The sequence below is a fragment of the Solea solea genome, chromosome 2 (genome assembly GCF_958295425.1).
Source record: "Solea solea chromosome 2, fSolSol10.1, whole genome shotgun sequence".
In the NCBI taxonomy this organism is placed as follows: domain Eukaryota; kingdom Metazoa; phylum Chordata; class Actinopteri; order Pleuronectiformes; family Soleidae; genus Solea; species Solea solea.
In genome coordinates this window covers 36,598,103-36,611,395 of record NC_081135.1, presented here as the reverse complement: position 1 = coordinate 36,611,395, position 13,293 = coordinate 36,598,103, and the positions used below count along the sequence as shown (strand labels likewise).

Sequence of the window (13,293 nt, the reverse complement as noted above, 5' to 3'; positions counted from 1 at the left end):
CCCAAACATCCCAATTTGATCTAGTTTTTTAAAGATGTTTCCCTGACTCACCACACGTTATCCTTAAGTTAACAAATCCAGGATTATGAGTAACCTCAGTTTTCTCGACATCTCCTTTCTTCACTTGTTCTCTGAACACACTGAGGCCTTTCACTGCTGTGAGGACATGAGTAACTCCACAAAACAGCTGGGACTTCTTTAAACAAAGCAGACAAACTGAGTGAATGGAGAGGATTACAGGGGCGCAGTGACACCGACTGCAACTATGTCTGTAAAATATAACCATGAATCACCACGGAAACATGTTCCACATACACCACCGTGTCACCGCTCTTGTTTTGTTCGGTAGTGATTTACAAACCAGGCTAATTAGCAGAGAGGAAACGGCTAATAATGATTTGTTGACATGTGACGAACTGTGGAAAGAGACGAAAAACATTTGCTGTAAGTGGGATAAATGTGGTGGATTTCCTGTGGCGCTACTATAACTGTGTTCCATGTGTACTGGTGCATATACTAATGTGTATGTATATACTGTATGTACGTATATACTGTACGTATAGTATATAAACCCAACTAACTTCTTTTGCGTCTCTTTGATGTTGTTTTTTGAGGTCCAAAACCTCTTCTGTGACAAAATAATTGATCAAAAACTCTTGTTAACCTTTGTGAGTCTTTGTGGTTGTCTTGTCTTGAGTCTCTTTGTGGTTGTCTTGCGTCTCTTTGAGGTTGTTTTGCGCTTTGTGGTTGTTTAGCATGTCTTTGTGGTCATTTTGCATCTCTTTGAGGTTGTTTTGCTGTTGCATCACTTTGTGGTTGTTTAGCATGTCTTTGTGGTTGTTTTGCGTCTCTTTATAGTTGTTTTGTGTCTCTTTGTGGTTGTTTAGCATGTCTTTGTGGTAGTGAAGCATGTCTTTGTGGTTGTTTTGCATCTCTTTATAGTTGTTTTGTGTCTCTTTGTGGTTGTTTTGCGTCTCTTTATAGTTGTTTTGTGTCTCTTTGTGGTTGTTTAGCATGTCTTTGTGGTTGTTTTGCGTCTCTGTGTGGTTGTCTTCCGCTAAGATATACACATCTGAACCTTTGAACTGCATACAAATACCATATTGGATTCAAATCTGATGAGTTTTTTTTGACAGACGTATCATTTGTTTTACAGTTTTGGCCATTAGAGGAGACAGGAATTTCTTGAAATTGTGATCATTTTTTGCGATGCCATCAGTGGGTAAATTCTTACCAAAATTCCATGGGAACATACTTGGGTGATCACCTACCCATCACAAAAAATTCAGGTTGATTCGTCAAAAACTGTAGACAGGAAGTTGCTAACGGAATGACAGACTTATGGCAGACAGACCTTTTTAATCAACTGATTCTAATGATTAAGTTAGACAGAAAACAACTGTGTCGCGTATAAAACGGCGTCACTCAGTTTCACTCAGCTGCAACTACGACGACCCTGTCCACGTTGAGGAGGTATGTACTATGAAGTAAAGGAAAACGACGTGACTGATACCCAACCAAGTAGAGTCGAGTAGTTAGAACTGTACAATGAAAAAGTGCCATTACAAATAAACACACAGTGATGAAAACATAATCTCATGGTAATAAGTCAGTTCCAGTTTCTTTTTTGTTTTGTTTTTTGGGGGGGAGGGTGCCCAGGGCTCCACAGATTCTAGCAGTGCCACTGGTCCTTGACAGAGCTCACATCAGCTTCCTGACACACACACACACACAGCGGCAGTTGAGAGTCTGTTAACGGACACAAACAGCGGGTTTCGCCAAATGAGCCGTTCGGCGCTGCAAAAGAGGAGAAGCTGCTTTTTTTCCCGGCGCTGGGACCGCTACTCACCGGAGCGGCTAACGCCCGAGGAGATGGTCGGCCTCGGTGTGTTTGAGGAAAGCGGGCGGTCACAGCGGCAGAGGAGGCGGAACGATGGCGCGCTGAGGCCCGATGTCAGGCTGCACACAGCGGGTAAGTCCCTGCTCTGGAGCCGGGGAAAGAAAAAAAAAATAACCCACGCCCGCGGCTAAATGTGCTCTTTGACAGCTAAGCTAATTAGCCGTTTGCTACAGACGTTACATTTGTAGACGCCTCACTGGCGTCTCTGGTACCGCTGTAGCGATACGTCAACGTCGCCGCCATATTGGTCAGGGCAAGAACAGACAGTAAACAAATGGAAGTAACTCAGCAGTTGTGGGGATATTTGGGGATTTACGTTTATATTTGTGATTTACGTGAAGTGGGTCTGCCAACAAGTCTCCACTTATTGATTTTTTTTATTATTATTTATTGGCTGAAGTAAGTGTAATCAATCTCAAACGTATCAATTTCAGTTTTTATTTATAGTAATTAAAGTATAAAAATAAGGTGTAACAGCAGTTTAAAAAACATTTTCATGACTGAAAGCCACAGTTTATATGCCTGCAGAACAGTGTGTGAGTATATTGTAAAGTTAGTAAGTGGTGTATATGATGATAATAATAAACATTTCACTGCTCTAAAAACATGGACACTATTTATTTACTGATTTTGTTGTTGTTTTTGTTATTATTAACGCACATTTATCAGATGATTTCTATGGTTTGTGGTTTTCAAACATCTCTAGTTACTGATCACTTTCAGGATAAAAATGACAAAGATATTTACTAAAAAATAATAGGTTATCATTGAGAAAAACTTTTATTATAAATACATTTATTATTACTATCTATTGTTTTCACCCCTTACAATTCTCTCCACTCTCTCCTACAGACGACCAGCAGCTGATGGCGATTCAAGAGGCGTTTCCTCCCGACCAGGAGGAGGAGCCAGAGCGTCCCCACATTAAAGAGGAAGAGGAGGAACTGTGCATCGAACAGGAGGAGACTGATATCATTGCGGTGATCGTCAAGAGTGAAGAAGACGAAGAGAGACCTGAGTCATCGCAGTTTTATCAGAGTCACACTGAGGAGAACACGGAGGACTGTGGAGGAGGACCAGAACCAGGTCCAGGTAGCGAGGACGAGATCGAAGACAGTGACGTTCACTGGAAGGAGACCAGTGAGTCGACGAGTTTGAAGACAATAAAAAATAAAATTGTTTCTCGTGATACCAGAGGTAACAAAGGGGAGAAACTTAGCCTTTCTGAATGGGGTCAAATATATGCCAACAAGTCACTGCTACTGGGACACATGGACACTTATTTTCAAGAGAAACCGATAGGTTGCTCTCAGTGCGATAAGAGGTTTATCCAAAAGAGAAGTCTGATCAAACATTTGAAAGTCCACACGGGTGAGGTGTCGTTCACCTGCTCCGAGTGTGGACAAAGATTTACCAAAAAAAGCCTCCTGAGGTCCCACGAAAAAACCCATAAAGGAGAGAGACCGTTTGGTTGCCCCGAGTGTGGTAAGAAATTTATTAATAAGAGCAGGCTGAGGTCGCATGAAAAAATCCATACGGGGGAGAAACCATATAGTTGCTCTCTGTGTGGCAAAAGGTTTATCCAGAGGAGCAATCTGAGGTTGCACGAGAAAACCCACACAGGAGAGAAACCGTTTAGTTGCTCCGAGTGTGACAAAAGATTCAGCCACGAGTGCTATTTAAATATACACAAGAAAAATCACACGGGGGAGAGACCGTTCAGTTGCTCCGAGTGTGGGAAACGATTTATTGAAAAGAGCAAGATGAGGCTACACGAAAAGATTCACACGGGAGAGAACTACATCTGCTCCGTGTGCGGGAAAAAGTTTATTCAAAAGAGGTATTTGAGGAAACATGAGAAAATCCACACCGGGGAGAAACCATTCAGCTGCTCCGAGTGCGGCAAAAGGTTCACGGAGAAGAGCAGTCTGGGGTCGCACGAAAAAATCCACACGGGGGAGAAACCGTTCAGCTGCTCCGAGTGCGGGAAACGATTCATCCAAAAGAGTAATCTGAGAAAACACGAAAAGATCCACACGGGAGAGAAACCGTTTAGCTGCTCGGTCTGCGGCAAGAGATTTGACAAGAAGAGCAACTTGAGGCCACACGAAAAAATCCACACGGGGGAGAAACCGTTCGGTTGCTCCGAGTGTGGGAAAAGATTTATTCAAAAGAGCCATCTGAAGAAACATGAAAATATTCACGTGAGGAAAAACAGCTACGGTAAAAAGGTTTGATAATTGAAAAACAAAACTGGGGATATCATCACAGAGACATCAGACCGAGGAGGACGGAGAAGACTGCGACGGTTCTGAATTCAACCAGGAAGTGAGGACAAGATTCCACAGGACTTTACAACAAAGACTACACAAGGAAACTGGAGTCTTTGATAAGAACTTTGAGTGTTTACAACATCGATTCTCTCCCCCCCGCCCATGTAAACTTACAAAAAAGAAAGAATGGATCTCTTTAATCTGAAGAATATGGATCCAATTTCTTTAAATACCATTGTAAAAACAAACTAAGAAACAATATCATAATGGAACATTTAACTGTTTAATGAGGAACAAATACTTTTATTAAGATCTAGGGACACATTCTACTTTTTTATTATTTACTTGTAATTTGACTTCAAGTGTCCAAGAAGCCTATAGCTTTAAATAAGAGCTCTGAGACTTTTGAGTCTTTTTCTTTTAATAAAATACCTGATAATCCAGTCAGAATCCCTTATCTTAGGTTGTTTTAACTCACAAAAAAATGTGATAAAAGTCTAGGTTTCTTCTATATTCTGCATTAAATAATTACTAAACCCTTCAAAATCAAAAGGCCATTGTGACTTCCTGTTAAGTTTTGCTGTCCCCTGGTTGGGTCGGGCCCCCCTGTTTAGGAACCTCTGTTCAAAAAACCTTACAGGTCGAATCAAAATTTCCATGTCTGATCCGGGTCCACCAACTGCACATGCATCAAAGAAACATGGTACAGTAAGAATTACGTGGCCATGAAGGTTTGTTTTCACTCTTCATCATCAGTCGAGATGAAATCATTATTGTTTGTTTCCTTAAATATCAATAAAATCGTATCTCGTTACCAAACTAGTATGTGCTCGCTTTGTTTGTGTCTACAGTATGTTTCATTTCCAACATGAAATTATATACTGTATATAAAAATTTTTATTTTCGGCACAGAACTTCATAAATCAATATTTTAAATTACTGCACATTCACAAAAGACGAAACAACGCTCATGTGGGAAAACATGATAACTTTTCAGTCTTTTAAACGCTTCAACGATCACAAGCTTAAACTAAGCGCTCGTATTTATATAACCTCACTTATCAACACAAACATTCTTACATATGTTGTGTTTACTGACCTGTGGAGTGCAGGCTCCTCTTCCTTGTTATAGCGCAGTAGACAGATCAATGGGCAGATTAAGGAGGTGTGTTGAGTTTCCTCCTCTCCGGGGATTCCTGTGTGAGTCGGCGCTCCATGCTTTCTGGAACAACAAACATTTTTGACCGCTTTGCTCTCAACATAAACGCAGAGTATGACTTAATTAATGTAAATAAATGAAAAAACTTAATCATAATAACTCACATTTCACTTGGGGTGCATGGGGGACATTTGTACATTCAGACTTTTTTGAAAGTCATAAGTTTTAAATTCAGGCAATTCCCTAAAAAAAATCAACACAAATAGAGAGGGAAAATGGTGATTATTACTTTTCACTTTACTCTCATCTCTTTCATGAATCTGTTTTTTCTTGTAAACTGATTAATTGCAGACAGGTTCCGTTTCATTACCTTGAAAACCTGACGTGTTTTGGAGCAGGTTCGGGTTTCAGCATGAGTTACCATGGTGATTTACCATGATGCTGAAGCTGTCGAGGCAAAACAGTAATCACAGCGCCTTCGTTACAGTAACAACTAAGGTCACAGTGTTTGGACACAGACACAAAGAATGAAAGGACAAACTGGTTTTTTTGTGTTTGGGGATTATTAATAACATTTTAATTCATCAATTGGAGACACAACTCTCAATTTTAGGCAACAGTCTACCGAGTGTTGACCGAAGACTGACCAGTTCTGCAAAGGTCTGGTTTCTCCGAGAAAAGTTTCATCAATGACCATGTGGTGGCGCTGTAGCCTCTTCTGTGCTGCTGCCGTTTCATTTTTCACATTTAAAATGAACTTAGTAGCATATTTTGGATTTCTACACAGATGAAAGACACCAGGGCTGCAACTAACGATGATTTTGGTGGACAACTTTAAATTGTTCGATTAGTCACGATTTTTCACTAACCATTTTCATTTTACAAATGTCCAACTCCACAGAGACACAATGGAATAGTTTTCTAACTTAATATTAAATATATGTGGAGAGAAGGCGACAGTGTGACCTTTCTTGCTTTTCGTTTAAAGGCTGTAGTCGAGGAGACTGGCAGTAGAAACCGTTCCAGGGCTAAAGTGGTGTAAAACGTCAGTGTTAGCTCAAAACACATGAACCATGGCTAGTAGCTGGCTAGTAGCTGGCTAGTAGTTGGTTTTAACGACAAATCAGCTTCACACTGAACAAACGCAGCTCCACTCCCAGTGTCAATCTCATTTATGTCCACTAAGAATATTTGTAGGCTGATATAAAAAGGGAGTACTAGCATGACTAAGCTTTAGCGTTAGCTTAAAATCCAAGCCTTGCTATCTTCATTGTTTGGTAGTTTAATAGTGTCTTTAAAATTAGTGGGTTATATCCCAGATGAGCTACTGAACGAGTGGAAATAAATAAAAAATAATTTATTTTGAGTACTTTGCCAACAACATTATCATGTTCACAGTTCAAACGCCATGTAAGCTAATTGAATTTTAATACGGGGAAGCATTTCATATTCAATTAAATACCTTTTAAACAGGGTTCCCACACCTTGATTGACATCAAATTCAAGCACTATTCAAAGACTTTCCAGGACCAATTCCCTCAAATTCAAGGACAGAATGGGAGGGCAGCTTGTAGGGCGTCCACTTTTTTGATTTGCAGCACACTCTGCATCTGGACAAGTGTTGTGATTGTTGGGATCTTGGCCAAAGTCAGTCTTTGCAACTTTCTTAGGTGAGACAGAGATCTTGGAATTTTCTTTTCCCAGGCATCACGTCGTCATTTGCTCTCTCTTGTTTTGACGTTACTTGGCTCGTTGTTCTGCACGGAATCTCACACACCGGTGGTAATTATGACTCAACGTTTTTCCTGCGTTGGCCTAGTTTACGTACATCAAGCAATGCAAGGCATGAAACAGTAGGTGGCGTAGGTAAACATTTACCTAAATATCAATTTAACTTCTTTCTTGCACAAAATGTAAGCACTTTTAATGACCACATGTCTATTTAGGGCAATTTCAAAAACTTTCAAGGGTCTTGAATTTTATTTTCAAATTCACAAACTTTCAAGTTTTTCAAGGACCCGTGGGAACCCTGTTTAAATCCATATTTTGCCGGTCATTGTTAATGTCGTTGTGATATAAACCCCATTTTTTTCCTCGGTTGAGAAAGCAGTTGGTGAATACAATGGTAGAAATGGAACTACTGCCCCCAGCACTTCCTGTAGTGCATTGCAGTTACTGAACAGGATTATAAGACACGGTCGCAGCCCCAGATAACACACAGCTGTATTTTTCAGTTTCTGAGTTCCCCACTGGTTCTTCTCAATCTGTTGTCTTTTTTAGATTTAAGACACAGAAAGTAAATACTTTGTTTGCTTTATAGTTTCCCTCTTATGTGGACTGAAATGTGAAACGTCTGGCTTCTTTTGCCTGTAAACTTTTTCCCGCAGAATGGGCAACTGTATGGTTTTTCCCCCGTGTGAGTCCTTTCGTGCGTCTTCAACTGTCCCTTTTGAACAAACCCTTTGCCGCACACGGAGCAACTGTACGGTTTCTCCCCCGTGTGAATTTTCTCGTGCAGCCGCAGCATCGAGTTTGTGCGAAACCTCTTGCCGCACTCGGAGCAAGTGAACGGCTTCTCTCCCGTGTGGATCCTCTCGTGTTTCCTCAGGTCACACTGCTGGATGAAGCCCTGACCGCACTCGGAGCAGCTGAACGGTTTCTCTCCCGTGTGAATTTTCTCGTGTTTCTTCAGATTCCACTGATAGACAAACGTTTTCCCGCACACGGAGCAGCTCAGCGGTTTGTCTATGGTGTGACATTTCTCATGTTTCTTCAGATAATCCTTACTGATGAACTGTTTGTCACACTTGGAGCAACTGAACTGTTTAACCCCTGCGTGAATTTTCTCGTGCCTCCTCAGATCCCCCACTTGGACAAAACCTTTACCACAAACGGAGCAACTAAACTGTTTATCAGCCGTGTGATATTTCTCATGCTTCTTCATGTAGCTCTTGTCCGTAAACTTTTTCCCGCACACGGAGCAGGTGAACGGTTTCTCTCTCGTATGAACTTTTGCGTGGAGCTGCAGGTTCCATTTTGTGTTAAACTTTTTGCCACACTCGGAGCAGCTGAACGGTTTCTCTCCCGTGTGAATTCTCTTGTGTTTCTTCAGATCGCTCTGCTGGATAAATCTTTTACCACACTCAAAGCAACTGAACGGTTTCTCTCCCGTGTGGATTTTTTTGTGTCTCAGCAAATGTGACTTGGAGACTGATATTTTCCCACATTCAGAACATTTTAGTTTGTCATCAGTGGAGACGGTTTTCTTGGCTGGTTTTGGACTTGGTAGTTCACTGCTATCTTTCCATTCATCCTCGCTGTCGTCAGTCTCGGAAAAGTCTTCAGAGTCCGCCTCTGTGACTGGTCCTAAATGTGCATCTGGATCCGGGTTCCCGGCTGATTCCGGTTCTCCACAGTCCTCTCTGTTCTCCTCAGTGCGACGCTGATGAAGCTGTGAGGACTCGGGTGTCTCTTCGTCTTCCTCCGTCTTCACATTTACAGGAGTGAACTCGTGCTCCTCCTGTTTGATGCACACTTCCTCCTCCTCCTCTTTAATGTGGGGAAGCTTCGGCTCCTCCTGGTCCACACTGTAGATCCACTGCTGCTCGGCGGGAAACTCTTCTTTTATCACCAGCAGCTGCTGCTGCTCCTCGTCTGCAGGACAGAAAAGAGAGACATTAAAGGAGAACATTGTACATGATAAAAGTCAGAATCTGATTGCAGTGGGTGGAGAAAACCACTGTGCATGTGAAGAAAGGCCTTTAGTGACTGCAAAGGTTGGTGTGTAAGGAATTTGAATACTGTAGCAGATCTAAAGCAGGGTTAGGAGATCATGAATTCTGTAGACATGTGCCAAAATCATGGTTCAAAACAGGTTCAAATTAAAGAGCAAGCGATTTACAGCTATGATTATTATTTTATAGACTTCATTGTTGTTTTTATTGCTATTGTTTACCTAGTAATTGTACATGAGCGCCCTCAAGTGGCACATTGAGAAATATCAGGAACAGTTGCTTTGGATAACAACAGAACTATGAGAGGAGAGGAGTGGACCGGAAGGATTTTGACCAGAGCGTGGCGTAGAATATAAAACAGTAATGTCAGCATCAATTTATCTGCGACTTTCAATGGAAAATGGAAATGGAAAAGTCCTCTCTGGCTGAGCTTTCATGTGTTCACATAAGTGCAGTCACAGGATGTTGCACACATCATGTGATAATTATATCCAGTCTGTACCTCAGTTTACTTTCTGTCAAAATAACCTATGACAGTTAGTGGTATTTTTTATTATTAAAATAATATATTTATAAATTTTAAGTAGTTATTCTCCTAAAATAACTAAATGGGTTATATTTTCTATGTCATACTTCGTTTTAGTGAGGTTTCGTTAGGTAAGAAAAACTACTGTTTAGGCAGGAAGAAAGCCAAAGTCAGTTGCTCTTACTTTGAAGGCCAGGGTGAAAGGAAGTGGTGATGTGTAAGATGGGCTGAATTTTACGAGTGTAAGTATAACTACTTAAAACTTAAAATATCAATATTTTAAAACTTGTTTCTACTGTGTAAAATCCAACAAATACAGTTGAAATATATGTATATATATATCAAAGAAATCCCAAAACTGAAGATTGTTTTGACCGGAAGAAGCCGCACTTCGCACATGCGTAGAGCAAATCGAATGATGACGCGCTAATGGCGGAGTAAGATGGCGGATTTTGCCAGAAGTTTGATTTTAAAACTACAAAAACCCCAAACAACTTAAGTTTTATAACTACACACTTTAATACAAACACGATTATGTTTAATTTCAGCCAATATTCAAGCACTAGACCTTTAGTAGCTGACGTTTTTCTCGATCACCACGAACTACGTTAAATATGGACGAAAACACTGTATTTAGATGAACAGCGACACCAATTTTACTTGAACTAGTTTATTAATGTTCCGTGGCTCCAGCGAGCGGGAACTAACCTGCTGTGTTCAGCCGGACTTCGGTCTTTACGGCTGCAGCCTCGAGCAGCTTCTTCTGGCGGCAGCTCCGCTGCTCTGACCGCTGCGTTTCCTCCAACACACCGACCATTTTAACCGCCGTCTTCCTTCTTTCTCCGCCGGAAACAGAGAGTCCTCCGCCACAGAGTTGGTCCGCTCATGTGCCGACACCTGCCGCAGCTACACGGCGAACATTTTTACCGCTTTTCTGCGCTCTTTAGAATCTCGGAGCGACACAAAAGGAGACACAGCGGAAAGTAAACAGAGACACCCGAGTTCCGCATCGACCACCAGTCACTTACAGGAGAGCAAACAGCGACCTCTGCTGGACTGGAGGACTGAGGACGGAAATGCATGGTTTTGCAACATCCTGTTTTCAAAATAAAACCAAATAAAAGGTATATAATGCTCAAAGTTTAGGAAAAAAGATTTAAATTCTATAGGAAAATACAACATAATACATGTGTCCATTTTAGTAGAAATTGGCGATTTGTATTACTTGCATTGTTGTAAAAAACACTTTGAAAAAAAAAGCAGTTTTAGTTTTAGGACACTAAGCAAGCTAACTAAATCCTGCTTCATGGCAAAGTCATCACGGCCTTGTGGTGTTTGTGCTGCTGTGGATTTAATGTTGAAAACCCAAACCAAATAAATGAGGGCCCTTGTTCAGCTATGCGATCAATGAACACAATTTTATTGCACTTTTCCGTATAACAAAACTGACTGAACTTTTCCTACACTGCTAGTATTCAGTTGGATGAAGAAGATTTTCCCACTGGTTCTGGTCCACCACAGTCACTAATGAAGTTCTGAGGAGTAACCAACACACTGATGTTTTTAAATTGTAAAATATTAAGTTAAGTAAATTCTTGTCACTTCATAGTTTTTCCCGCTGGTGAGCCGAAATGTGAAGCGTCTGGCTCCTTTTGCCCGTAAACTTTTTACCACAAATCGGACAACCAAACGGTTTCTCTCCCGTGTGAGTTCTCTCGTGTGTCCTCAGCTGGATGTTCTGGACAAATCTTTTACCACACACAGAGCAACTGTACGGTTTCTCCCCCGTGTGAATCCTCTTGTGCAGCCCCAGATTTGAGCTTGAACGGAAACTTTTGCCGCACTCGGAGCAACTGAACGGTTTCTCTCCCGTGTGAATCCTCTCGTGTTTCCTCAGGTCACACTGCTGAATAAAAGTCTGGCCGCACTCGGAGCAGCTGAACGGTTTCTCTCCCGAGTGAATTTTCTCATGCTTCTTCAGATTCCACTGATGGACAAACGTTCTTCCGCACTCGGAGCAGCTGAGTGGTCTCTCTTTCACGTGAACTTTTTCATGGAGCTGCCGGTTCCATTTTGTGTTAAATCTTTTGCCACACTCGGAGCAGCTGAACGGTTTCTCTCCCGTGTGAATTCTCTTGTGTTTCTCCAAATCGCTTTGCTGGAAAAATCTTTTATCACACTCGCAGCAACTGAACGGTTTCTCTCCCGTGTGGAATTTTTTATGTCTCACCAGATTTGACTTGGAGATAGATATTTTCCCACATTCAGAACATTTTAGTTTGTCATCAGTGGAGACAGTTTTGTGAACTCTTTTTGAACTTAAATCACTGCTCTATTTCCAGTCGTCCTCGCTGTCGTCAGTCTCAGAAAAGTCTTCAGAGTCAACCTCTGTACCTGCTCCTAAATGCCCACCTGGATCTGGTTCTCCACAGTCCTCTCTGTTCTCCTCAGTGCGACTCTGATGGAGCCGCGAGGACTCGGGCGACTCTTCGTCTTCCTCTGTCTTCACAATCACAGCAGTGACCTCGGTCTCCTCCTGTTTGATGCACACTTCCTCCTCCTCCTCTTTAATGTGGGGAAGCGCCGGCTCCTCCTGGTCCACACTGGAGATCCACTCCTGCTGCTCGGCGGGAAACTCTTCTTTTATCCCCAGCAGCTGCTGCTGCTCGTCTGCAGGAGAGAGAGGAGAGACTTTAAAGGAGAACTTTGTACGTGATACACATCAGTCTGTTTGCATAGGGTGGAGAAAAGAACTGTAGATGTGGAAAAAGTAGAAATATTTCAGACTCTGTAAAGTGCGTAAAGTGCGTCAAATCAGACCTTGAATATTTTCACATGGGTCAGGTCTGAAACAGGGTTAGAAGATCATATGATAGCCCAGAAAAAATTGATATTATCATTATTAAAAACTAAATATGCCATTTGATGAACTTACACAAATTACTCTAGTGATGTAGGTTTTTCGACTGTTTTGCTCTTTAACCCGTTTTAGCGTATGATGCCAGTGTGTAAGAAGAACCTTAAGTCTGGTCAGCTGGTTCTTTTGTTTTTCTTAGCTGCACAGTGAAGGTTTAAATAACCAATTGTTACACGATTAAACATAAACATAACATAAAAATGTGTTTTTGTCTGACTGGAAGGATAACACATGTATAAATAAAACATTATTATTATAATATAACTAAGAGTTAGACTGTTTACATGCTTTAATTATCTGTAAATACACCTTTCCTGTTTTTTGTATTCAACTAAAGGTGGTATTTTGTAATATGTATAATTCTTGATGAGCTGTATGAGATAAGATCATCCTTTTAGTCCCACAGTGGGGAAATTTACATTGTCCCAGCAGCAAAGACGATTAAGATAAAAAACAATAAACATGCCTTTCCCACATGATGTTAAAGCCCAATATAGAAAGATATTAACAATAAAAAGTTAAAACAGAATGTACATTATGGAGTTACCAGATTATATACAGAATGGTCTTGACTTATTTACAATATAAACAAGGGTATAATAAAGTATTCAATAAAGTTACAGAGTGAACAGTGACAGGTGTTTGTGTTGGTTAATTTAGAACTCGAGGCTGATTCAAAAACTACGAAAAACAAACATTACATTTAAAGCAACAAACACCGTCTGCTTAATAACTATTAATAAAACAAGCCAAATTTAACTGGTTTAACTGGTTTTAAATGTAT

The 13,293-nt window shown here is 41.0% G+C and overlaps 2 protein-coding genes across 3 annotated transcripts; one reads left to right on the top strand and one right to left on the bottom strand.

The window, feature by feature from the left end:
* Positions 1 to 497: 497 nt before the first annotated feature.
* Positions 498 to 4,593, top strand: LOC131448445 (gastrula zinc finger protein XlCGF57.1-like). The gene is made up of 2 exons (XM_058620912.1): positions 498 to 1,972; positions 2,753 to 4,593. Exons 1-2 carry the CDS (start codon positions 1,783 to 1,785, stop codon positions 4,135 to 4,137), a joined length of 1,575 nt encoding a protein of 524 aa, XP_058476895.1. The 5' UTR covers positions 498 to 1,782; the 3' UTR covers positions 4,138 to 4,593.
* Positions 4,594 to 5,165: 572 nt separating this feature from the next.
* LOC131455619 (gastrula zinc finger protein XlCGF26.1-like) lies at positions 5,166 to 11,190 on the bottom strand. 2 transcript variants are annotated; one of them, XR_009239819.1, is made up of 4 exons: positions 10,301 to 11,190; positions 5,703 to 8,986; positions 5,497 to 5,575; positions 5,166 to 5,395 (listed from the first exon to the last, which is right to left on the bottom strand). XR_009239819.1 is itself a non-coding variant. In XM_058623373.1 (2 exons), exons 1-2 carry the CDS (start codon positions 10,407 to 10,409, stop codon positions 7,647 to 7,649), a joined length of 1,449 nt encoding a protein of 482 aa, XP_058479356.1. In that variant the 5' UTR covers positions 10,410 to 11,190; the 3' UTR covers positions 5,622 to 7,646. The 2 variants fall into 2 exon arrangements, 1 of the variants encoding a protein (XP_058479356.1); XM_058623373.1 differs by lacking the exons at positions 5,166 to 5,395; positions 5,497 to 5,575 and having other exon boundaries at positions 5,622 to 8,986.
* Between the last annotated feature and the right edge of the window lie 2,103 nt (positions 11,191 to 13,293).